We start from the raw sequence: 27,198 nt of genomic DNA, 5'->3' as shown, positions 1-27,198 counted from the left end.
AGCCGTCCAATCACAGTGGAGGAGGGGCGGGACAAATACAACACAGACCAACTGCCACATTCTGCATGTCGTCATCAGATGGAAACAAGCAATAATAACGCAACAAAATGATTTATAACAAAAGCCAGGGCAAATACTTTACATTGGATCTGCAGTTTTATATAGAATCAATACAGAAACAAACTACCTGTGAAATTATAAGACTTCCTCGGATTTTCCGTATCATAACAAGCAAAGAGTCTCAACTGAAGAAAAAAAAAACGCTGCCTGCCAAAACGCTCTCAAGCGCTCACAGCGAGGTGTTTTCAGCAGAGCGCCTAGCGTTTTCTGCTGGCTAAAAACACTTTGGTGGACACACGGCCTTACTTAAGTAAAGAAGTTGTGTACTTTGTCCACCTCTGTTTGTATTAATGGATGGGTCTTTGACAGTTTCTTGAAAATGGCTACAGTCAGGCCATTCCACCAGCTCGGGACAGTCATAGTAAAGGTCAGTGAAAGATATTCTGTGCCTCTTTGGGATGGCACCACATGGCGCCGTTCACTTGCAGAATGCAAGCTTCTGGATGGCACGTAGGGCTGAAGTAATACGTTTAGGGGTGCAGAGCCAGTGGTTGTTTTGTAGGACCCGAGCAGTTGGGTCATCTGGTTGGAATGAGAGGTATAGTTTCATCAGCATAGCAGTGATAGGAAAATCCATGTTTCTAAATGATATATCCTAGAGATGACATGTAGATGGAGAAGAGAAGTGGTCCAAGCACTGAGCCCTGAGGCACCCCAGATGTTGCGACATAAGCCCTATTCGGACGGGATTAGATTACCATGGGGACATGGGGGTAAAGTAATTATTACCAGAGGTTCTCTGTGATTTTAGTCCCGTCCGAATGTGCCATCTCTGTAATCATTACGGACATTGTTCAAAATGTTCAAACGGAGTTCAGACTGGCGCATGTTGTGTGTTTGCTCACGTGATAACAGCAACGTCATACACACATGACGACTAGGAGGTCGTCAAGCCATGGTGCTTAAAGCGAGTTACTCCTGCCACTTCTGCTAGTTTTACTTCGATGTCTTATCCCGTGCGAATTGGCCATTAATATTACAGACGACCTAAAGTAAAATGACTTTACCCCCACGTCCCCATGTTAATCTAATCCCGTCCGAATAGGGCTTATGACACCTCACCTCTCCTACCTGAGCGGTAAGACTTCAGCCACTCGAGTGCAGTTCCTGTTTGGTCACAGACAATCTTCTGGTTAAGTAGAAGATGAAAAAAGGTGCCGGAAAGAAAAGGTGCCGGAAATCAGTTTCAACAGCCTTGAACACGGAGATCTTTGGAGCACCAGAAAAGGTCCTAAAATCTGGAACATGCAGACGGGGCCCAGAAGTAGCTGCAGAAGGTCCTTAATCTAAAACACGCAGAAGAAGGAACCTTGAAGAAGTGAAGGTTTGCTCTCCAGAGCTTAATGTCTCAGCAAATGTATCTGTGTGTCTTCTGCCTTTCTGGGCCAGACACTCAGAACTTGGTCAATCCACTTTTGTCTCTATGGCATGTTATTGCTAGTCTCGCTAGACGAATACTGTACATAGTCTTTGTTAATGTTTCTTTCCTCACAGACTGGAGGCTCAGAACTTGAATGTATGTTACTGCCTTCCCTTTAACAGGCCTGAATGTATTGTAATGTCTCATCAGATAGGAGACTGTGAACGTGGGTGTATCTGTTAATGTCTCACTGGATGATTCGGAGAAGCTGTCAATGAAAGAGTACATTTATCCCTTTCCGATGAGGAGGAGATTGCAATTTTGCAATTTTTTTCTCAGTGGAACTAGTTTGCATAATCATCATAAGCACTTATAAAGCATCTTTAATGTTTTTCTGATGCATTTCTCACTTTCCATTTGGCTATATTCCAAACAAGATAGGAAGAGCTTGAACTGCATACATTTGTACATTAACAGTTTTTTGTGAGATATGGCTCTCACTGAGAATACTTATTCCTCTAAATAATTATGAAATGGGTGTGTGTAGTTCACATCAGTTTTAAGGTTTCCGAAGTACATAGTTATGAATGGAACGGATGGATCATTGTGGCCTCCCTTTGTTTCAGCCGCTGCTCTTGCATCCTAAGAATTTTTATGGCGTTTGTCTTTAACTTTAGGGATTACAGGGAGTGCAGAATTATTAGGCAAATGAGTATTTTGATCACATCATCCTCGTTATGCATGTTGTCTTACTCCAAGGTGTATAGGCTGGAAAGCCTACTACCAATTAAGCATATTAGGTGATGTGCATCTCTGTAATGAGAAGGGGTGTGGTCTAATGACATCAACACCCTATATCAGGTGTGCATAATTATTAGGCAACTTCCTTTCCTTTGGCAAAATGGGTCAAAAGAAGGACTTGACAGGCTCAGAAAAGTCAAAAATAGTGAGATATATTGCAGAGGGATGCAGCAGTCTTAAAATAGCCAAGCTTCTGAAGCGTGATCATCGAACAATCAAGCGTTTCATTCAAAATAGTCAACAGGGTCGCAAGAAGCTTGTGGAAAAACCAAGGCGCAAAATAACTGCCGGTGAACTGAGAAAAGTCAAGCGTGCAGCTGCCAAGATGCCACTTGCCACCAGTTTGGCCATATTTCAGAGCTGCAACATCACTGGAGTGCCCAAAAGCACAAGGTGTGCAATACTCAGAGACATGGCCAAGGTAAGAAAGGCAGAAAGTCGACCACCACTGAACAAGACACACAAGCTGAAACGTCAAGACTGGGCCAAGAAATATCTTAAGACTGATTTTTCTAAGGTTTTATGGACTGATGAAATGAGAGTGAGTCTTGATGGGCCAGATGGATGGGCCCGTGGCTGGATTGGTAAAGGGCAGAGAGCACCAGTCCGACTCAGACGCCAGCAAGGTGGAGCTGGAGTACTGGTTTGGGCTGGTATCATCAAAGATGAGCTTGTGGGGCCTTTTCGGGTTGAGGATGGAGTCAAGCTCAACTCCCAGTCCTACTGCCAGTTTCTGGAAGACACCTTCTTCAAGCAGTGGTACAGGAAGAAGTCTGCATCCTTCAAGAAAAACATGATTTTCATGCAGGACAATGCTCCATCACACGCGTCCAAGTACTCCACAGCGTGGCTGGCAAGAAAGGGTATAAAAGAAGAAAATCTAATGATATGGCCTCCTTGTTCACCTGATCTGAACCCCATTGAGAACCTGTGGTCCATCATCAAAGGTGCGATTTACAAGGAGGGAAAACAGTACACCTCTCTGAACAGTGTCTGGGAGGCTGTGGTTGCTGCTGCTCGCAATGTTGATGGTGAACAGATCAAAACACTGACAGAATCCATGGATGGCAGGCTTTTGAGTGTCCTTGCAAAGAAAGGTGGCTATATTGGTCACTGATTTGTTTTTGTTTGGTTTTTGAATGTCAGAAATGTATATTTGACATTATGTTGAGATGTTATATTGGTTTCACTGGTAAAAATAAATAATTGAAATGGGTATAAATTAGTTTTTTGTTAAGTTGCCTAATAATTATGCACAGTAATAGTCACCTGCACACACAGATATCCCCCTAAAATAGCTAAAACTAAAACTTCCAAAAATATTCAGCTTTGATATTAATGAGTTTTTTGTGTTCATTGAGATCATGGTTGTTGTTCAATAATAAAATTAATCCTCAAAAATACAACTTGCCTAATAATTCTGCACTCCCTGTAGTCTCATTACGGGTGCAGGGCAGAAACTGTGGACCGATCCAAGAAGTCCCGTTCTTCCCATGCTGGACATATCCAATTGAAATGTTGCCAACCTTTCCCCACTGTTGCAGTAAGAGTGGAGTGTGCCGTTCCCTACACTGCTGTCTCACAAGAGCTGCAGGCCATTACAGCTGCTGTGCATGTGTACGCGCACACACCTTTATTATAGTAGTTTAAGAGAAGATAATGCCCTCTTGTGGGCAAAACGCGCACTTGCGTATCAGTGAAATCTGTGTATAGAGGTTTAGCTGAGCTCACACAAAACCCCGTTTAAACCCGTACGGCATCTTTAGAACAAAAATGAAGATATTTCTGATTAAATCCGTCATTATTTTGAAGGCCCAGAAAAGTAAAGACATTAAATTAGTCCATGTGACTCCAGAGATTCAACCTTAATTGTATGAAGCTGAAAATACCTTTTATGTGCAGAAAATAGCTACTTAATTCAGCAATTTCTGGTTTCTCTTCCGTGTGAGTCACCGTTCATTGTAGTTAAACTAACTATTTTATTGATGTCTTTGCTGCCTTTCTGGAGCTTTAAAGTGGTAATAACGTTTCTGAGGGGGCAGAAAGCGCTCAGATTTCACCAGAAATATCTTCATTTGTGTTCAGAAGATGAACGAAGGTCTCACGGGTGTTGGACACGAGGGTGAGCAATCAATAACAGAATTCACATTTTCGGCCGAACGAAACCCTTTAATTCTTATTAAAAAAATCTTAACTGAACACAAACTGTTCTACAAGTATGAATTTATTTATTTCTTAGTTTAACTTACATATCTGACAATTTCTTTGTTTTAAATAGTGCATTTAAATGGAAAGAGACAACCTGTGCTTAACCAAACCTGAGATAAATAGACACACATTATGTGACTATATTTATATATATGTACACACCACACATTTATAAATATGAATAAATAACAATAAGACTAAATCATTTAATAAATGCTGACATGACAAATAAATATAATTTCAATAAATATGCAACATTGAATAAATAAACTCTTTCATAAATAGAGAATGTATAACTTGTGCGACATCAGCAGATTACATCAGTGAATGTTTCGCTATTATTTTCCCTGTTGAACTCATGAAGAGTAAATGATATGTCACCGGAGCAGGGGGTGACTGACAGCTATATAAATGTCAAGCGTACAGCAGCGGGAGTATGTCTGACTGGACCAGCGTTTGCTTTAAACCTAAACCAGGCTTCACATGAGGACTTGTCTGTGTGGTTCAGAGGTCTTGGTGAAGGTCTCCGTGATCCGGCCTTTGGCTGGGCTCCTCTGGATGCCAGGAGACCAGCCGCTGGTACCGCTCCTGCCGCTGCTGGTCCGGGTCGATGTTCACCCACACACGTCCTGTCCATCTGAAGCCCTGAGTGACTGAGCAGTCGCCGTGCAGAGAGAACTCATCCAACTCTCCAACCCAGCCTGATGGAAATTAAGGGAGAAGGGCCACATGAAGCTCATGGACATTCATTATGTATACACTGCCAGTCAAAAGTTTGGAATAATTATACAACAACAAAAAATCACCGTTGCCATCTGAGAGGTGGTTGTACCACAGTAGAGCAGTTCCAGCTACAGGTTTGACCTTCAGATTTCCTTTATCACAGTACTGCTGAGAGAGATCACCTAACACCTGAAACACACACACACACACACACACACGTCTGGTTCACTGTCTTTGTGGGGACTCTCCATAGACATAATGGTTTTTATAGTGTAAAAATAAAACTGCTATAAATCCTCCTAAACTGCCCCTACCCCTAAACCTACCCATCTCACGCACGCACGCACGCACGCACACACACACACAGCCCCTGCCCCTAAACCTAAATCACAGGGAACATTCTGCATTTTTACTTTCTCAAAAAAAACTCCTTCTGTGTGATTTATAAGATGTTTCCTCATGGGGACCAAAAAATGTCCCCACAAGGACAAGGATTTAGGATATTGCCATCTTTGTGGGGACATTTTGTCCCCTTAACTTAGGAATTACCAGCCCACCACCCCACACACACACACACGTGAAGCCTCAAACAATGCAATAACGTCAAGTGCCTAAGATAGCCATCACAATTCATGACCTTCTTCCTGTTGCCTGCTGGTTGCCATGGCAACAGAGCTCACCTCCCCCTGTTGCCATAGAAACAAGACAAGGCTCACCTCCTCCTCGTAGGTCCTGTTGTCCGCCACAGGGAAGCTGGTCTCTCCACCTCCATCCGCAGAGTTCAGATACAGCAGGACCGTCAGATACCTGCGGAAAAAAACATCTTTATGATGCTGCAACATTTAAACAAATCAAGTCAATCCAATTAGATACAAAATGCCTTAAAATGTACCTGCATGCAACTTGGTTGGAGTTATTTGCTGCCAGATGTGTGTGGGCGCAGCTGCTGTCAGGGTTGGGGGGGCTGCTGTCGTGGTGGGCGTGGCTGTACCCGCCCTGCTCATAACGGACAACTTCCATTGGCTCGCTGAGATCGACCAATAAGGACGGCAGTCGCGTTAAACGGGTCACTCTGGAGAAAAGAAAATAGTTTGTCTTTCATGTGCATGTCTTTAACTAGCTTTACTTTGTGTTTTAGTGCACACGTAAAAAGCCATTTAGCAGACTGAAGTCCTCCTGGGAAGTTCGAATTTTACGAGTTGGGAAGTCGTGTTTACGGCGTCAGGTGCGTCCAAGTCATTGAGTGCGTTTACATGCACACCAGTACGCTGATAACTCACAAATATCAGCTTATTGAAATAACCAGTTTTCCCCGTTTGCAAACCAGTAAACCGCGTTTACATGACTTTATTAATAAACCGGGTTATTTCCATGTAGTGACTTCAAACATAATAATGTCTGTATCTGACTCAGTTTTTCTCATGTTACGTCAGTTGTGATGTTAAATAAAGCGTGTCAGCGGGAGATTTACGGCTCATATTATCCCTCATGCAGTTATGCAGTGTTTAGACTGAACCTCTTCTGCTTCTGCTGCAGGAGATGAGAACACATCTTTACAATTTTCTGGGTCTTAAAAGGGTCTGTGTTTGTGATATATGTCCTTATTTCAGGCAAAACGCTCGCTCACTCTGTCTGGATGCGTTTAAATCTGCTCTGAGTTTGCGTTTTTGTCACCTATCACACATGCGCACTTCAATAAGCCGACAGAAAGCAGGTTAATGCGTTTACATGCAGCTCAAAATCAGGTAAGAGGCAAAAAACTACCCGTCGCAATCGGTTTATGCTTACGCCTATAAAAGAAAACGGGTTACCTCGTTTACATGACTGTGTTCACTGTCGGCTTATTAGGCATAATCGGCTTAAGAACGTGCATGTAAGCGCACCCTTTTTTGTAAGTTGGCGGTGTACCTTCTATTAATTAAAATGATATTACACCATGTTTCTCACTGACATGCCCCTAACTTGTAAAGATCAGGGTTTAAAGAAAATCCAAGGCTTCTCACTTTGGGAAGCTTTGTGCGTTTAACTCGTAAATATGATCTTTCCGACATGACTTGAATTCACCATTTTACTCAAAGCATACCAGAACAATCCCTTTTATCCCAAAAATAATTTACTCGCATTTTTTCATACAAATTAAAGTAAACGAGTAGGTGTCCAAAACAAAACCAAACACGTTTCAACTGTTTGTGTCCATTCAATTAAAGTCAAAAAGGAGGTGTCCAAAAAAAAAAAACACCCAGACATTTCAAATGTTTGAGAGAAAATTAACTTTCTTCGTAAGTTGAATACGGAAGGTGGTGCGGTTCGCCGGAAGCTTGATATTTTACATTATATGGTTTTAAATATGGATATTATTCTTACACAAACCCATTGATTCGCTTCAGAAGGCCTTTATTAACCCCCGGAGCACTTTTAAAATGGAGGGATGCACTTTTTTGGGGTTTAAAAATTTGGCCTTCCCATTCACTCCTATTAGAAAGCTTGGAAGAGCCAGGACATTTTTAAAATATAACTCTGATTGTGTTCATCTGAAAGAAGAATGTCATATACACCTAGCATGAGTTGAGGGTGATTCAATCATGAGATAATTTTCATTTTTGGGTGAACTATCCCTTAATTTTCTTATTCTGTTTCTGAAAATAAAATAAAAGAACTAATGAACAGGTAGCAGATGGACCGAACAATTCCGACTTTTTCATTTTCAGGGTTAAGTATCTTCAAGTGCACACTTGTTGGCACCAGGATGCTTTTGATTCGCAGCCCTGAGCTTTAACATCAGAATGTCTGACCTGTTTCTGATGCTCTTCAGCAGGTGGTGTGTGCCCTCGCCTAGATAAAGCCGTGTGTGTGTGCTTCTCTGCCTGACCTCTGCGTGTCCGTCGAGGCCTTGGCCCGCTCCGCTGTACTGCAGCACTCCACCACTGACACGCTTAAACTCCTGCAGAGACAAAACTCCTGCAAACACACACCAGACACCATTCCAGTCACGCCGCAATAAAAACACAGTCTGAATCTGCACATTAGGCTTCTAATGTGTGTGTGGCCAAGATGTCATGATAAAAAATTGGAATTTAGATATAATTTTTAAAGAAAATGAGTAGTACAATGCTAGTTTATTGTTATGTGGTTGCAAGGATGTTGCTGTATGGTTCTGAATGTTTGAGTGCATTGTTACGTGGTGGCTAGGGTTTCCTTCAGGTCCAAGTCAAGCCAAGTCTTTATGATATTACAGTTTATTGGATCATTACTTCACTGTAACTCATTGGGATTCGTCAACAACAATTTCAGTTCCTTTATGTCAGTAACAAGTTCACAACTGGTGCAGGACAAGTTACATGCTGGAGTTTCATATTGAGGGCTAGGGGTGTGTTTAAATCCTCAACTCTAAGTAATAGAGTAATAGAGACGCTCGTCTCAAAAAACAGTAAAAAAATATAACAGTTGACGGCAGCGTGACAATGAACAAGGCGAGAATAAAGAGAATAGCATTTGTCTATTTTTTTCTCCTTTACTTGCGGGTCAGTGAGTCTTCACTCTTTCCCCTCCGGAACCGAACCACAGCGGGATGCTCTCCAGACAATAGGGCAGGGGGACCGGAAGAGGGGACACTACCTCAGTGAGACGGTATGGGAGGCGGATGTGTGTGTGTGTGTAACCCTCATATTAATGAGACTCTAATAGGATCCATCCGGAAGCTGCTAGAAAACACTGCATGTTGTGTCATTGTATCAGACTCACCACTCTTACACACACACACACACACACACACACACACACACACACACACACACACACACACACACACACACACACACACACACACACAGAACTTACCAGAAGGGTTTGTCTCAAGCCCTGTGTGGATTTTTCGTAAATTGTATGAGCTCAGCCAAGATCCATCAGTCGAATGGGACAGACTCAAAATCTGTGGCAGAAGAGATGCTTTTAACTCTGGAAAAAATCATTTCATGAGCCTCTTAGTTTCTATCTCTCCCAGTTCTCTCCATATTTACTCTCATCCTCCAAATATAGAATTATGTCATCATTTACTCCTACAACCTGCATTCTTCCGTGGAACAACAATTAAGCTATCAAAGAAGCACTACAATGTTTTACTGAATGTTATAATTTTGTGAAAATATTCCCCTCCACCACAACTATTTGTTTCACGGAAAAGACATCGGGGTGAGTAAATGATCCCCCTTAAACTGACCCACACCACCACACCTGACCCTAACTTTACCCTTAAACTGACCCACACCACCACACCTGTCCCTAACTTTACCCTTAAACTTACCCACACCACCACACCTGACCCTAACTTTACCCTTAAACTGACCCACACCACCACACCTGACCCTAACTTTACCCTTAAACTGACCCACACCACCACACCTGTCCCTAACTTTACCCTTAAACTGACCCACACCACCACACCTGTCCCTAACTTTACCCTTAAACTTACCCACACCACCACACCTGACCCTAACTTTACCCTTAAACTGACCCACACCTGACCCTAACTTTACCCTTAAACTGACCCACACCACCACACCTGACCCTAACTTTACCCTTAAACTGACCCACACCACCACACCTGACCCTAATTTTACCCTTAAACTGATCCACACCACCACACCTGACCCTAACTTTACCCTTAAACTGACCCACACCACCACACCTGTCCCTAACTTTACCCTTAAACTTACCCACACCACCACACCTGACCCTAACTTTACCCTTAAACTGACCCACACCACCACACCTGCCCCTAACTTTACCCTTAAACTTACCCACACCACCACACCTGTCCCTAACTTTACCCTTAAACTGACCCACACCACCACACCTGTCCCTAATTTTACCCTTAAACTGATCCACACCACCACACCTGACCCTAACTTTACCCTTAAACTGACCCACACCACCACACCTGTCTCTAACTTTACCCTTAAACTGACCCACACCACCACACCTGTCTCTAACTTTACCCTTAAACTGACCCACACCACCACACCTGTGCCTAACTTTACCCTTAAACTTACCCACACCACCACACCTGTCTCTAACTACCCTTAAACTTACCCACACCACCACACCTGTCCCTAACTTTACCCTTAAACTTACCCACACCACCACACCTGCCCCTAACTTTACCCTTAAACTCACCCACACCACCACACCTGACCCTAACTTTACCCTTAAACTTACCCACACCACCACACCTGTCCCTAACTTTACCCTTAAACTTACCCACACCACCCACCTGTCCCTAACTTTACCCTTAAACTCACCCACACCACCACACCTGACCCTAACTTTACCCTTAAACTTACCCACACCACCACACCTGTCACTAACTTTACCCTTAAACTTACCCACACCACCACACCTGCCCCTAACTTTACCCTTAAACTTACCCACACCACCACACCTGTCCCTAACTTTACCCTTAAACTTACCCACACCACCACACCTGACCCTAACTTTACCCTTAAACTGACCCACACCACCACACCTGACCCTAACTTTACCCTTAAACTTACCCACACCACCACACCTGTCCCTGACTTTACCCTTAAACTTACCCACACCACCACACCTGTCCCTAACTTTACCCTTAAACTTACCCACACCACCACACCTGACCCTAACTTTACCCTTAAACTTACCCACACCACCACACCTGCCTCTAACTTTACCCTTAAACTCACCCACACCACCACACCTGACCCTAACTTTACCCTTAAACTGACCCACACCACCACACCTGCCCCTAACTTTACCCTTAAACTCACCCACACCACCACACCTGACCCTAACTTTACCCTTAAACTGACCCACACCACCACAACTGACCCTAACTTTACCCTTAAACTTACCCACACCACCACACCTGACCCTAACTTTACCCTTAAACTGACCCACACCGCCACACCTGACCCTAACTTTACCCTTAAACTTACCCACACCACCACACCTGACCCTAACTTTACCCTTAAACTTACCCACACCACCACACCTGCCCCTAACTTTACCCTTAAACTCACCCACACCACCACACCTGACCCTAACTTTACCCTTAAACTGACCCACACCACCACACCTGACCCTAACTTTACCCTTAAACTTACCCACACCACCACACCTGACCCTAACTTTACCCTTAAACTGACCCACACCACCACACCTGACCCTAACTTTACCCTTAAACTGACCCACACCACCACACCTGACCCTAACTTTACCCTTAAACTGACCCATACCACCACACCTGTCTCTAACTTTACCCTTAAACTGACCCACACCACCACACCTGACCCTAACTTTACCCTTAAACTTACCCACACCACCACACCTGCCCCTAACTTTACCCTTAAACTTACCCACACCACCACACCTGTCTCTAACTTTACCCTTAAACTGACCCACACCACCACACCTGACCCTAACTTTACCCTTAAACTGACCCACACCACCACACCTGTCCCTAACTTTACCCTTAAACTTACCCACACCACCACACCTGTCCCTAACTTTACCCATAAACTTACCCACACCACCACACCTGTACCTAACTTTACCCTTAAACTTACCCACACCACCACACCTGTCCCTAACTTTACCCTTAAACTGACCCACACCACCACACCTGTCTCTAACTTTACCCTTAAACTTACCCACACCACCACACCTGTCCCTAACTTTACCCTTAAACTGACCCACATCACCACACCAGTCTCTAACTTTACCCTTAAACTGACCCACACCGCCACGCCTGTCTCTAACTTTACCCTTAAACTGACCCACACCACCACACCGGACCCTAACTTTACCCTTAAACTGACCCACACCACCACACCTGTCCCTAACTTTACCCTTAAACTGACCCACACCACCACACCTGTCCCTAACTTTACTCTTAAACTGACCCACACCACCACACCTGCCCCTAACTTTACCCTTAAACTGACCCACACCGCCACACCTGTCTCTAACTTTACCCTTAAACTGACCCACACCACCACACCTGACCCTAACTTTACCCTTAAACTTACCCACACCACCACACCTGCCCCTAACTTTACCCTTAAACTGACCCACACCGCCACACCTGTCTCTAACTTTACCCTTAAACTGACCCACACCACCACACCTGACCCTAACTTTACCCTTAAACTTACCCACACCACCACACCTGTCCCTAACTTTACCCTTAAACTTACCCACACCACCACACCTGTCCCTAACTTTACCCTTAAACTTACCCACACCACCACACCTGTCCCTAACTTTACCCATAAAGGGTTAGTTCACCCAAAAATGAAATTGATGTCATTAATGACTCACCCTAATGACGTTCCACAACCGTCCTTCCATTCCACGGAAGAGAAGACAATGCTGAATAAAGTCATAGTTTCTGTTATTTTTGGACCAAAATGTATTTTCGATGCTTCAAGAGATTCTGATTAACCCACTGATGTCTCATATGGGCTACTGTGATGATGTTTTTATTCCCTTTCTGGACGTGGACAGTATAGTGTGCATACACTTACATACGCTCTCGGACTAAATATAAAATATCTCAAACTGTGTTCTGAAGATGAACGGAGGTCTTAAGGGTGTGGCACGACATTAAGGTGAGGAGTTAATGACATCAATTTCATTTTTGGGTGAACTAACCCTTTAAGCTATTGAACTGAGACATTTAAGGTTCAACAGCGGCAGTAAGTGTGTATTGACTGTGCCTGACCTCCTCCCTCTGCAGAAGGCCGTCCTGGTTGAGGTCGAGCAGGCTGAAGAGCTCATCTTGAGTGAGCTGCTCCTCCTGGCTGTCAGGGGCCGTGAGGAGCGAGCTGTGGGTCAAGCCCTTCAGCTGGGCCAGCTGCATCACCACACTGCTCTCCTCCACACTCAGGAAGCCTGGGATCTCTGGAACACACATCCACAAGCAGACGTCAGGGCACGCACTCCCAGCACACCCCAAAGACTCTCAGTGGATTTAAGGTCGGGACTCAGAGGAGCCGATTCAATGACATCATACCCGCGTTACTCTCGATTTCTGTATTTTGTAGAAACCATGAAAATCACCAAAGACGCTTTAATATATGATGTGTTTTATTAGACGGGTCAGCAGCTGTTTGGATCATTCATCTTCAGTAAACTAATGATTGTTCTCCAGCTCAACACAGTTAGTCTTATTGTTTAAATCTGCTGTTCTTGATTGACCGTGAGTACCATGTTTCCTAATATCCGAGCTCACTGCAGGGTGAACAAGAGTCTCACATTAGCGCTGAGTGAACTTAACTTTCAACACACTCAAATCTGTGTCATATGATAAAACAGCGCTGCGTTACCACACATGCACATGAGTGGAAGAGTTGCTTGTGGCAGAATAAAAGCTCCCTGAAATCAAGGCATCATCAAGCTACGCCTTTGTTTTGAATAAGAGACATCTAGCGCCGACAAATGACACACTGTGGCTTTAAAACACAAATAATGTAAATCACACTCTTAAATGTAATCTTCAGTAAATCTCACAATATCCATTTCATACTGTATTTTATATTGTCATGATGCCTAACGTGTAGCATTTAAAACGACTGATTTCAGTTCGGTGTTTTACTTTCAAAGTGTTTAAATAAAACAGTATACACTCTAAAAAATGTTGAGTCAAATATGGACTAACCCAGCAATTGGGTTGTTTTAACCCAGCGATTGGGTTGTTTTAATCCTGTGGTTGGTTAAATATTTGCTTAATACAACCCAATCGCTGTGTTAGTCCATATTTGACCCAACATTGGGTTGTTTTTTTACCCACAATTTTTTGTGACAATTTAAAAATGGACCATTTATCTGTGATCATAAAGTACTTCTGGTATTTATATAGCAGACTTTTATTTTGCAAATAAAAACCTCTGCATTTTTTATTGGATTACAGTTAGTTATAGTTATAGGTATCATTTTAAAAATAGTATAGTTGCTATTTAATGGTGGCAAACTTGCCTCAGTGATGCTATGGTGGTAAGGTGAATGCCAGACCATTGCTATGTGGTTGCTAGGGTGTTGCCTATCAGCAGAAGATCCCAGCACACCTCTTAACAATGTGTTAAGAGCGTCTTAAAAGCTGACATGGTTACAGAGCATCCGTGTTTGATCTATTGTAGCAGTAAGTGTCTGTGAGAGTTACACCGAAAGGCAGACAGAGAGAACGTCAAGGAGGGGGAGAACATTATGAGATTAGACTAAAGGATTAAAGGATCACAGTCACACTATACAGGGCTAATCAACAGGCCGCCGCACTTCACTGCAAACGGGTGTTAATGTCATCAATTCTCATCGGGTGAGAGCCATCATTTTCAGGATGCCCAACAGATGTTGGTAGCAAAGAAGTACCAGTCAGTCTGACTGAATCAATCTAATATAAGACCCACTAGCAGTGTAATAGGTAATATAGTAAACAGTGGCCATTAAAGGTAGGGTAGGTAGGACTGATCTAAAACACTTTTGACCAAATTTGTTTAAACTTTCTTTATATGTCAATACATAATTAAAATGTTAGTACTCTGAAAAGGAGAGCATAAAACAGAGTGACTCTTGACTTTTTAATCTGCAATAAACAGCGCTCTTTATTTTCGTTCGGGACGAAACAAATGGTTGGCTTGGGCGACTGTCACTCTCTCTCTCGCTACCATGGCAACCACCACTTTCGCTACAAGATCCGCCCACATGCGCACGCTCGTTTGATTTGAGCAGTTCAAGAGGCAAGAAACCTTGGCAAAATAATGGCAGAGAAAGAGCATTCAAAATTCACAGTGCAGGGTTTTTCAGTCAGCGAAGGCAAAAAGGAAGACAGTACGAGAAAAGGCAATGCACAGAAAGTCTTTGGATAAACAAAGAAATGAAACGCGAGTAAATATCTGCGTGGCTTTCCAACGATGGTGAGAACTGAGGGACCTGAAACATGACTCATTGCTGGCTGTATTTCTGCTGGACAGGTAATCTTTCATTTTGATTATACATTTTTATGATTTATGTTTTCATGAAGCATGTATCAAGAGCACATGAAGCTGCCTAGTATAGCTAATAACATTACTTAGCATAAAGTTACAATATTATACACTTAGCCATTGGTAGAGATGATAAATACTCAATTTGTTTAGCTCAAGTTGATCGCTGTTGTGTTGAATTTTGCTAAATGTAACTTTAGATAACAAAATGCATGTGTAAAAGCTAGTACACCGCATCCAGGAACTTTTTTTTTAGAGCTGTTAGCTTTAGCTGCTACTAATCAACAACGCTTTCATCATGAAAACTCTTACATGCAAAACACTGTATATGTTATGAATCTTACACGAAATTCATCTTCATCACAGTATAACTGATGTTATTGGGGAAACATGATGCTACCCATTTTCTTTGCCTTATAAATATAACTAGCTCATTACCGTATCAAAGTAAAATATATTTTAAACTTTACCAGTATCAGTATTCTAGCTTGATAGTGAGTACTAAAAGACATCTTATTTGTTTATATTCATACTGATAAAGATAAAGTTCTGACATGATGTCCCTACATGCACACTGGTCTGAAGTAAATAATGCGTCTTCCAGCTGATTGGTCGGTGAGGCGCGTTCATGTGTTTTGGGGGCATGGCTTTGGAAAGAGCCCAGAAGGGAAAAGGTGGAGTGAATGGAAATAATGAGCTGTCTTTAAAGGGATCCCCTGGTGTTGAGACTTGTATGGCTTAATATAACATAAATGATGTCTCTTACAGAATTATGTAGTAGAAAACCCATGAAAGATCTACGTTATTTTAAAAAATCATTTTATATTTGGACCATGGGCGGCACCATTTTGTTTGCGTTCTAGGTTGATGACGTAGAATGGTTGCACTCCTCAATCAGCTGGCGCTACCCGGAGCTATTTTTACCACAACGCAACTCGAAAATTGTTTCAGAGTTAAACAAAACCAATGAATTGCTTTGTAATTGTACTTAAAACACACTCAAACATACATGTGCACACAAACTCTCTCTCTCTCTCTCTCTCACAGACTCACACACACCCCAACAGATCGGCGCGAACACACACACACACACGCACGCACTGCGTGCGCGCATACATAACCCTCAATCCCTGTGTTGATATCATAGATAGACTGTTGATATGCAGTAGATTAACTGTAATGCCTAATGTAACCAGCAGAGGGAAATATCTAGGTAGGATGATGGGATAAGGTCGTGAGGAAGAGAGGCAGGATGCTTTGGTGATGATGCATGGGATTGGTTTGTGCATTAAGGTTTGAGCACAAGCTCAGTGAATTAACCTCAATCTTTAAACTTTCATTTTTAAGACACAAATAACATTCCCTACTTTTGTTCACTAATACAACTTGAAGGAGTGAATGAAGACGAGTGCGTGAAGTCGGAGAGCTGTTTGTAAATCGGCTGTACACTCGTTATTGCGGTGCAACGTGAGACTGAATGACTGCACTCGAACATGTCCACTATGGTGTCGGACAACACTACAAATGGCCGTCCCTTCAAATAATGCCCTATTTCAGGGTATAGGGGGTCGATTTCAGATTCAGCCCCTGTCGTGGAGACTGAGCAGCCCAACATCTCGATTGAGACAGCGCAGTCTGTCAAGTGTGTGTGCGCGCCCGCCGATCTGTTTGTGACTTGTGTAGGTGAGTTTGTGTGCACATGTATGTTTGAGTGTGTTTTAAGTACAATTACAAAGCAATTCATTGTTTTTTGTTTAACTTTGAAACAATTTTCGAGTTGCGTTGTGGTAAAAATAGCTACGGGTAACGCCAGCTGATTGAGGAGTGCAACCAATCTACGTCATCAACCTAGAACGCAAACAAAATGGTGCCGCCCATGGTCCAAATATAAAATGATTTTTTAAAATAACGTAGATCTTTCATGGGTTTTCTACTACATATTTCAGTAAGAGACATCATTTATGTTATATTAAGCCATACAAGTCTCAACACCAGGGGATCCCTTTAAAACAGTCTTGAGAGGTCTACAGACACTCAATTTTTATACTTTCTTTTTCAGAGTACTTACATTTTAATTATGTATTGATAAATAAAGAAAGTTTAAACAAATTTGGAAAAAAAGTTTTTTTACCAATTTCTACATACCCTACCTTTAAGTTACGAAATCTAATGATTTGCGCCCATCCCCCTCTTTAGGACTCATGGTATTGCCTGACCCATTGAGAGTGTTAATGAGACTGTGCCATTAATGTGTCCTGGGGGGTCTTTGTTCCTCTGGGATTAGTGAGAGTGCTCAGGGATTTAGATTGCTGTATACAGGTTTCAGTGTTATCTATCACAGTTATTGTGTTGTGCCATTCAAACGCAGATAACGCATGAACATATACACACGCACAGAGACGCAGGCTCTTCACCAAGCTCTTCCGCATGGTTTGTCTGCGAGAGACGCAGTCGCTCTAACTCATTAGACTGGATGAGGGGAAAGAATGGGTCCTGGGAATGGAGTGGCCAGGAAGTGAGGGGACATTTTTGGGGTAGACATTGTGTAGCGCTCCCAGCAGGGGAAGAAAAACTCCTCAGCATCACACACGCACAGACGCGACACTCCAGCCCTCTCACACTTACACACTTCCTTTCACACACCTCTGTCACAGACAACTCTTCCAACACTTTCACTGTGTGACAACTTTAGTCAACACGGCTATCTATCTATCTATCTATCTATCTATCTATCTATCTATCTATCTATCTATCTATCTATCTATCTATCTATCTATCTATCTATCAGTCCGTCCGTCCAGCTGTCTTTCCATCCATCCATCAATTTATCATCCATCCATCCATCCATCCATCCATCCATCCGTCCGTCCGTCAAGCTGTCTTTCCATCCATCCATCAATTTATCATCCATCCATCCATCCATCCATCCATCCATCCGTCCGTCAAGCTGTCTTTCCATCCATCCATCAATTTATCATCCATCCAACTTTCTACCTATCCATCCATCCATGCATCCATCCATTCATAAGCATGTGAACACTTCCTCTACCTCATGGGTAACCTGTTGTGTTACATTATTAAAGTTTTTTTTAAAGAGTAAAATGAAAAGCAAAAATGACAAGTGTAATACAGTACAGCTCACTGTTCATCATCTCCAGCAGAGAAACGGAAGAGAGACACAGTCACACATACACACCCTCCCTAACCAATCCAATTTCACATCCTGCAAAGTCCCACCCTCTCCCAAATGGGCCTCAGGCAGTGGTGTATAAATACACCTATTACTGATTTACTCTGACATTACCTTACACTGTCCCTCCAACTCTCTGACCCACTCTGGACTATGATGCTGAGAGCAGCCACTCTACCGCTGCTTCTGCTTGGCCTAGGCATCAACGCCATTCCCAACGGACACTGGGAGCTCCAGGGATCCTCTCGCTGTGTGCCCATCCCAACCAACATGGCCCTGTGCCAGGGTCTGGGCTACGACAGCATGCGGATCCCCAACCTGCTGGGACACGAGTCTCCAGCTGAAGCGGTGCAGCAGAGCACCAGCTGGCTGCCGCTCCTCGCCCGAGAGTGCCACCCGCACGCCCGCATCTTCCTGTGCTCGCTCTTCGCTCCGGTGTGCCTCGAGAGGTAAGACTTACTTATAAACAGACTGACCCTTAAAATTAGATGATGTTAAAAAATATATCGTGGATATCATTTCAGTTGTGGCTCGTGGTCAAGGTTACATGGCATTTAAATCAGTTCAATGGCGTCATTATCATGCAAATGAGAACTAATGTTAAGCGGAAGTGAAAATCACCTGCAATGAAATTTGTGCCACAAAAGAAATGGCAATATAGGAAGACAATACTCTTGTGACAATAATGTGTTTATTGGATTACATTAATTTCAGTTTGATTAAATCAATTGAATTTGAGATATATTTATATATATGACAATGGACCACAAAAGCAGTCACGAGGGTACATTGAGGTTTATACCTTACCTGAAAGCCGAATAAATAGGCTTTCCATTGATGTTAGGATAGGACAATATTTGGCTGAGATAGAACTGTTTAAAATCTGGAATCTGACGGTGCAAAAAATCTAAATATTGAGAAAATCTCCTTTAAAGTAGTTGCCCAAATGAAGACCGTAGCAATGCATATTACTACTAATAATACATTTTTGATATATTTACGGTAGGAGATTTACTAAATATTTTCATGGAACATGATCTTTACTTAATATCCTAATGATTTTTGGCATAAAAGAAACATATAATTTTGACCCATACAATGCATTTGTTTATATTCCCACAAATATACCCATGATACGCATGGCTGCTTTTGTGCTCCAGGGTCAATATAAAAGGTGTGCTTTATTGCAATGGAAACAATAGCAATTGTTGCTATTTCTAATGCTTTTTTCATTACTTTCTGTGCTCCAAATCTTAAACATGGCTCTGCGACAGACCAATGAAATTACTTCAAGCTGTGGGTTCAGAAACCAGACATCTCTAGCTACTTTTCCACATCAAGTCACCACAAAGCTCCGAGCAATCAGTGAATGTGTCTCTCGTCACTTTTCAGGATCATTTCACCATGTAGGAGTTTGTGTGTGTCGGTACGGGACAGCTGTGCCCCCATCATGAACTGCTACGGTTACCCCTGGCCCAGAATACTACAATGTGACCAGTTCCCCAAAGATCACCTAATGTGCATTTCCTCAGTTGAGCATATGCAAAACGGCACCAGCAATGAAGGCCGAGGTAAATACCATACTTTTTTTCTACCATACTCATACTTTTGACGAACCAAGCAAACAAAAACAACGCAGGGTTTTCTCCATCAAACTGTTTTTGCTGCCTGTTTCAGTGGTGCCCCGTGCGAGCTGCACAGATTGTGAATTAGAAGAGGCCACGTCTTCCAAAGGACTGCTCGAACTCTTCTGTAAAAGTGACTTCGGTAAGAAACGATTGTGTTTGCTTGTTCACCAAAAATGAAATTGATGTCATTAACTCCTCACCCTAATGTCGTTCCTCACCCGCAAGACCTCCGTTCATCTTCACACACAGTTTAAGATATTTTATATTTAGTCTGAGAGCGTATGGAAGTGTATGCACACTATACTGTCCACGTCCAGAAAGGGAATAAAAACATCATCAGAGTAGCCCATATGAGACATCAGTGGGTTAATCAGAGTCTCTTGAAGCATCGAAAATACATTTAGGTCCAAAAATAACAAAAACTACGACTTTATTCAGCATTGTTTTCTCTTCCACGTTTGATTTCAAACCAAACCGCAAACAAAGATTCAAATGGTTATGAATCAGTGAATCGAATCGGTGGTGTGGGTAATGATTCGGATCGCCAATGTCACGTGATTTCAGCAGTTTGAGATGATCCGAATCATGAATCAATCCACTGATTCATAACCGTTGGAATCTTTATTTGTTTGAGGATTGAAAACAAACCCGGAAGAAAAGACAATGCTGAATAAAGGTGTAAGTTTTGTTATTTGTGGACAGTATAGTGTGCATACACTTGCATACACTCTCGGACTAAATATAAAACATCTTAAACTGTGTGTGAAGATGAACGGAGGTCTTACGGGTGAGGAACGACATTAGGGTGAGGAGTTAATGACATACATTGCATTTCTGGGTAAACTAACCCTTTAATGCTGAAACACATTACTCAATTGTTTTCTTCTCTCTGCTAGTGGTTAAAGTGCGTCTATCCAAACTGAACTCCAGCAGTTCTGTCCTGACCATGTTCTCCCTGGGTTCTCGGCTGGAGGTCCTAAAGCACGGTCCTCTGCTGGGAGGGGAAATGAGGAGTCGTCTGACACTGTGGCTGGAGCGAGACGCCACCTGCGTGGGCAACCTGACCCGCAACCATCCCGATGGGGGAGTCTTTCTGCTGACGGGCACTGTGACAGGCAAGAGACTGCTAGTCACTAAAGCTTTCAGCTGGGGGAAACGCCAGCGGCAGCTCAACCAAGCAGCACGCAAGTGGAAGAGCCATCGGTGTCGAGGGTAGAGTTTCAGATGGCGGGACAAAGAGGGTGTTTAAAACGGATCTCGGTGTGTTCATAACAGTGTTGTCAAAAGTAGCGACGTGATACCAAGTCCGTGCTAAAATTTTAACAATGTGACGCTTTGAGCGCTGTTGAGTGGAATCGTAAACACCTCTGATTGGTTATTGTGCTCACACGCTCATCGGATGTGCCTGTGATTGGCTACAATGATCAACACAAATGGGAGCGTTTTTAAGTGTTGAAAGCGGGACCGTTTGAAAGCACTAGCAGACCGGTAGGCTGACAGGTGCCTGCATTCAAATGCATGTGAAAAGTGTCATTAATGTATACTTACAACATGTTTTTGAAGCGCTGATCATTGCAGCCAATCACAGACATATTTGACGAGCGTGGGGGCAGCCGAACTCAGCCCCGGCCACAACATTTAAAGTCAGGAAGTTCGGTCTGGACTTGATCCGTTGTGAACAAACTATCTTCGAACCAGAGCTTGGACCAGTCAGATTGTCAGGGCGGGCTTTATACGATGATGGACAGATGATCAACAGTAGTGTAATTATTTACGTCACCAAAGAGCGCTTGGGTTGAATTCGTTCAGATAAACGGAGAACGTGTTCATATCTGCATTCACCTTTACTATCTCTCTCAGAAATGCTGATCGTGTTGGTAAGTACTCCGTGTATCCTTAAATTATTTTACAACACCAGCAAAGATCGTTTACACTCATCCTCTTCTACTTCTTCCAGTTTGCGTGCAGTTGAGCTCTGTCGACAACTATGCGTCGCTCCGTTGCTCTGATTGGTTGTCTGTCTGTCCAATTGAGGTGTTTCCTGGTTCGGTTGAAACACGCCTCATAATCACAGCCCAATGGAGCATCAGACTCATATTCTGACTAGATCTGAGAATGGGGAAGTCAGGCTGAGCACAATGGCCATTCAGAGGTGTTTATGATTCCTCTCAACAGCCTCTCATCACATTTTTATAAATTCAGTACCGACTTGGTATCGCGGTCGGTAGTTTTGACTGCACTAGTTCATAATGTTGTAAATAATAGAAGATCATTGTACTATATTTTTTAAAAGATATTAAACGATTTTAAATGTTTTTTGAAAGTAGAGTCCATGTGTCCATTTTCTGTCATAAATCTCAAAGCTACTTAATTAATGAGTCAAACTCAACTTCAAGATTTAAAGGGATAGCTCACCCAAAAATATGGAAATTCTGTCATCATTTACTTGCCCTGAAGTTGTTCCAAACCTCAATGAGTTTCTTTTTTACTGATGAACACAAAAAGAACATATTTTAAAGAAGGTCAGTAACCAAACAGTTGACGGCTAGACAGGGTAAACCCAGCCCGATCCGTCTGCGATTTGATCTCGCTCTTATGCATTCACTTATAACAGGTTTGGAACAACTGGAGGGCGAGTAAATGATGACAGAATTTCCATTTTTGGGTGAACTATTCCGTTAATATATAAAAATACATCTCTACACATAAAACTCACCGAACAGCAGTGGTTTCAAGCTGAGGGTGCGCATGTTATGGGTCCGGTCAGGAACAAGAGAAACTCTTTGCACATGCCCAACCTGAGTAGAAAAGATATAAGATGGAAGTCTCATTGACATTGGATTATGCAAACATAAAATCACTCACTGTCTTCACTACCGAATGAGGGAATAATGACTTGGATAGCTGGCATTTTTTAACGTATCAGGATAAATAATTTATACACGTGATTATTTATATTCTGCATAGCAATAAATTGCCTTGAAATATTTAAAATTATGCTAAAATAAAATAAAAAACTATTTTTTTCAAAAACTTTACAAAAGAAAACTAACTAAAATAACTGACTCGTGTTATTTATCCCATGTTTCTGGTTTTGGATTATCTTTGTTTTATTTAGTAAAGTTTTTCAAAAACTTTACAAAAGAAAATGATGCCGTCCCTAGTGGGAAACACCTAAAAAATGTGTGTAAAAATGTGAAAAACACTTTCTATGTGTGAAAAAATGCTTAAAGGTGCACTATGTAGTATTTTTGCAGTAAAATATCCAAAAACCACCTGGCCAGTGTTATATATTTTGTTCAGTTGAGTACCTACAATATCCCAAATGTTTCCAACTATTTGTAAATTGTGAGAAAATTGCTATTTTAACCAAGGAACCGGGACGTTTCAGCATAGCGTTTGAGGTCCGAGTCACCTGTCAATCGCGTCATATCTGCGGTTCCCTCTGCTTCATTCTGCAGTGCTTTTCTCTTAGCAGTGTGAACAAGTCACAGCAGCGCTGAGCGAACGCACAGAGGAACGTCATAACATCATTTTAAACACACTTAAATGTATCTAATATGATAAACAGAGCTGCTTTACCTCATACTCATGACCAGAAAAGCGGAAATGGCGCCGGCGACTGTGTCCCGTCCCGTCATAATAAAAGTCCCGCTGCTCGCGAGCCGTGTGTTTGTATAACAATCGCTCCAGCGGCCGTGCTCAGGTCCACAACACTCGGTCCTGCTCTGCTTCACTACAGTAACGTTAATAACCCATCCATGAACGTGATTTCTGCCCGAGTCCTATTTTCCACCGGCTGTGAGGTGAAGACCACATGTCCCAAGATACTGCGCTCACACTTGGCGTCATCAAACTACACGCTTGTTTTGAATAGGCGCCCTCCAGTGGACGGAAATTTGCATAGTGCACCTTTAAAATTTTAAATTTAAAGCCATAATATGTCATTTGTTGCCGCTAGCGGACGCGTATTCAAAACAAAGGCGTAGATTGATGACGTCTTGATTTGGCAGAGCTTTTATTCTGCCGCAGTCGCCGCTTCTGCTTCTTCAGCTCTTGTGTATGTGTGGTTACACAGCACTACTTAATCATATTACATACATCTGAGTGTGTTAAAGTTGTTTTAATGCTACTCTGAGCGTTCACTCGCCAGCTATGAGACACTTGTTCACTGCAGTGAGCTCGAGAAATGTTAGGCATGGTTAAACATGGTACTCGCGGTCAATCAAGAACAGCAGATTTAAACAATAAGACTAACTGTGTTGAGCTGGAGAACAAGCATTAGTTTTCTGTCCATGAATGATCCAAACAGCTGCTGACCCGTCTAATATAACATCATATATTAAAGTGCCTTTGGCGTTTCTGGTTTCTATGACATCAAATCGAGGGTAACGCAGGGATGATGTCATTGATATGTGACGCATGTAGCAAAAAAAAAAAAAAAAAAAAAAAACGTTAAAAATACATTGTTCTAGTATTTTTGGGATATTTTAATCCAAAGATTTTACACATTGTGCCATTAAGGGAGAAACGTCTTCTGAATTTCTTGAATGCCCCCTAGATGTATTACTACCATTTTAAAATATAAATGGTTTTACATCTACATCTACAATTACATGAGGGTGGGGGGAATAGGAATACATCATTCATTATTTTAAATCTGCACAAAATTGTAATGTTTCATGTTTTCCGTTAGTAAAGCAATCCACTGGTAGTGGGGAGCTAGACTGTACTTGACATTAATTTACGCAGTTTAGGGCTGTATGATTAGTATGGTTAGTGAAGGATATGTGACACTGAAGACTGGAGTAATGATGATAAATTCAGCTTTGATCACAGGAATAAATTATATTTTTAAGTATATTAAAACAGAAAACCGTTATTTTAATAACATCTCACAATATTGCTGTTTTTGTTTCAAATTAATGCAGGCTTGATGAGCATCTTTCATAATGCTGCATAATGATCAAAAATGGTAATAATAAAATCCTTTCACGTCACTTGGGCTTCATTTACTTTGATAGTTAACGGTGTATCAATATACATAAATACGAGTACATCTAACACGACTTTTGGAGCTGCGTGGTTTGTTTGTTGTCAGTTTACATCCATTTGGCCATTTGATTTATAAAACGAGACAAACCACAGGTAATCGTTCATCAGTCTGTCCATGTAATTTTCAACAGATTTATGAATTAAAATAGAAAATTACCGCTCCAAGGGTGCTTCTCATTTCTTATTTGTGACTGAAAATGTATTTTGACTCTATTTAAGTTTCTAAAAACCTGAAAACTATGAGAACTGTGGCTGTTTAAGGCAGTGCGTTTATATCTTGATCAATTCCTCCCGCCATATTAATTTCCAAAAACGTAATCAATCTGAAAAGGATTATCCAATCAGCGCCAAGCACCGCCCACTGCCTGTTGATCTTTGGGAATCTCGGAATCTTTGGGAAATGGCGCTTTGGAAATGCAGTGATTCGTCAAATAGGCGTTATGCAGCATATTATTATGTAAAACAGCTTTTTGAAAAAGCACTTTTTAGTAATAGAAATTATTTAATTAAACAAATATTTTTATTTATTTATTAAATTTATATTTAATTATTAAATTAATTAATTATTTCAGAATAAACTGGTAAATTTACATTTGTTGTTTTATTTAATAATTTCTTTATTTAATTATTTCATTTTGAGTAATTTGGTCCTCCATATCCACTCCACATTGCCCACTGGAGGTTGAACTTCTGCCAGATCACGATTGGCTGATGTATTATTATGCACGGCAAACGGGCATTGATGAATTAAAAATATATCGATTTTATAGACTTTTAATTAAATCAACACACTAGCTTTGATTATTGATGGGGAAAAAATGTTGGTTATTTTTCCTCCCGTAAAGTTAGACACATTCTCTGGACCATATATGCCTCGAGACGACTGTAAAGAGTAAACGCACGCAACCCATAGCAACGCGTTATGGCAACGCCTCACACCGACTGATATAAAAACAAAACAAAAATGTCTGACTTTGGTTTTGAGCCGTTTTTCGTAACTATTGTACACATTGTCATGTTATTATAAGTCAAGTGTATTTTGTATTATTGACCACAAGTTTTATCATTGATATTTGTCTGAGAGAGAAACGTTTCTAAGAACGTGACATTAACGCAAAAAAAAAAAAAAAAAAAAAAACTTTTTAAAAAGGACACGCAGAACAGGATAGAAAACTTATGTCATATACACGTTATATCACATAATGAGTAATCAATAATGAGAGCATGTACCCGAATGCCCTCCAGGCGAGGCAGATGGAAGGAGAGCTCTGGGCTCAGGTTTGGGGATGGGGATGGTGATTGGTGTTCCGCAGGCATGGGTCCTGGGACACTAGTGATCTTCTCAAGGGGCTCATCCTGCTCCCCAGACCCCGTGTTATAGTGCACATAAAGAAGCAACGCTATGATATTAATTATGTAGATGTGGAAGAAGGCCATCACCACCACGAAGTATGCCCTGGAGCAGACGCTGCTCTTCTGGATGTTCATCCGCTCCCGGCGGACCGGGTGCCGTGGCGGCAGAGGGGGGAAAGGATCCGACTCCCCCTCCAGCACATGCAAACTCTCCTCATACTCACGCATCTCCTAACGTTAAATCACTGCTCCTCTCCTCCTCCGTGCATTGCCCTGATCTAACGTTAAGTTAACCTCTCACTTGAGCAGACCAGTCGAGCTTCACGGCTAACAGACTTCGCTTGGCTGGCGAGCGTTATTACACACTACAATTTCCCTACATGGCAATTCAGATGCAGACATTGGCCATGCAATCATAAAAAAGGTCCATCATGTGTGTGCCGATAAGATATCTGTGCAGGAATGTCTTCAGGTTGAACCGGGAGAAAGATTTAGGACGATGTCAGCAGTCTCGTATAATCCAATGGGCGATTAAATCAGACCAATCATACACATAAGGGAAGAATAAAAGCAAGAGAAAAAAATAACATCAAAGCACGACTTCTTTAAAAGCGGAGATTGAAAATAATAACAACAGCGTTTAAAATCAACTGTCATTCGCCCTACAAGTAATGCAAAGCAACCGACGCTAAGCCAGATATGACGAATCAACGGGTGCTTTCAAAATAAAAGCAAGACGGTTTTTTT

General features: G+C 42.0%; 2 protein-coding genes across 2 annotated transcripts; one reads left to right on the top strand and one right to left on the bottom strand.

Moving 5' to 3' along the window:
- Positions 1 to 4,487: 4,487 nt before the first annotated feature.
- p4htma (prolyl 4-hydroxylase, transmembrane a) lies at positions 4,488 to 27,133 on the bottom strand. The gene is made up of 9 exons (XM_067446921.1): positions 26,329 to 27,133; positions 22,760 to 22,841; positions 12,969 to 13,147; positions 9,050 to 9,140; positions 8,005 to 8,170; positions 6,105 to 6,284; positions 5,929 to 6,019; positions 5,296 to 5,401; positions 4,488 to 5,190 (listed from the first exon to the last, which is right to left on the bottom strand). Exons 1-9 carry the CDS (start codon positions 26,677 to 26,679, stop codon positions 4,994 to 4,996), a joined length of 1,443 nt encoding a protein of 480 aa, XP_067303022.1. The 5' UTR covers positions 26,680 to 27,133; the 3' UTR covers positions 4,488 to 4,993.
- On the top strand, positions 18,527 to 21,259 carry LOC137079416 (secreted frizzled-related protein 5). Its single transcript, XM_067447376.1, has 4 exons — positions 18,527 to 18,864; positions 19,808 to 19,986; positions 20,093 to 20,182; positions 20,940 to 21,259. The coding sequence occupies exons 1-4, from the start codon at positions 18,569 to 18,571 to the stop codon at positions 21,257 to 21,259; spliced, it is 885 nt and encodes a 294-aa protein (XP_067303477.1). The 5' UTR covers positions 18,527 to 18,568.
- Positions 27,134 to 27,198: the final 65 nt, after the last annotated feature.

Source organism: Pseudorasbora parva, chromosome 6 (genome assembly GCF_024679245.1).
Source record: "Pseudorasbora parva isolate DD20220531a chromosome 6, ASM2467924v1, whole genome shotgun sequence".
NCBI classification, from domain to species: domain Eukaryota; kingdom Metazoa; phylum Chordata; class Actinopteri; order Cypriniformes; family Gobionidae; genus Pseudorasbora; species Pseudorasbora parva.
The sequence above is the reverse complement of the archived record's forward strand: the minus strand, read 5'-3'. Positions and strand labels throughout refer to the sequence as shown.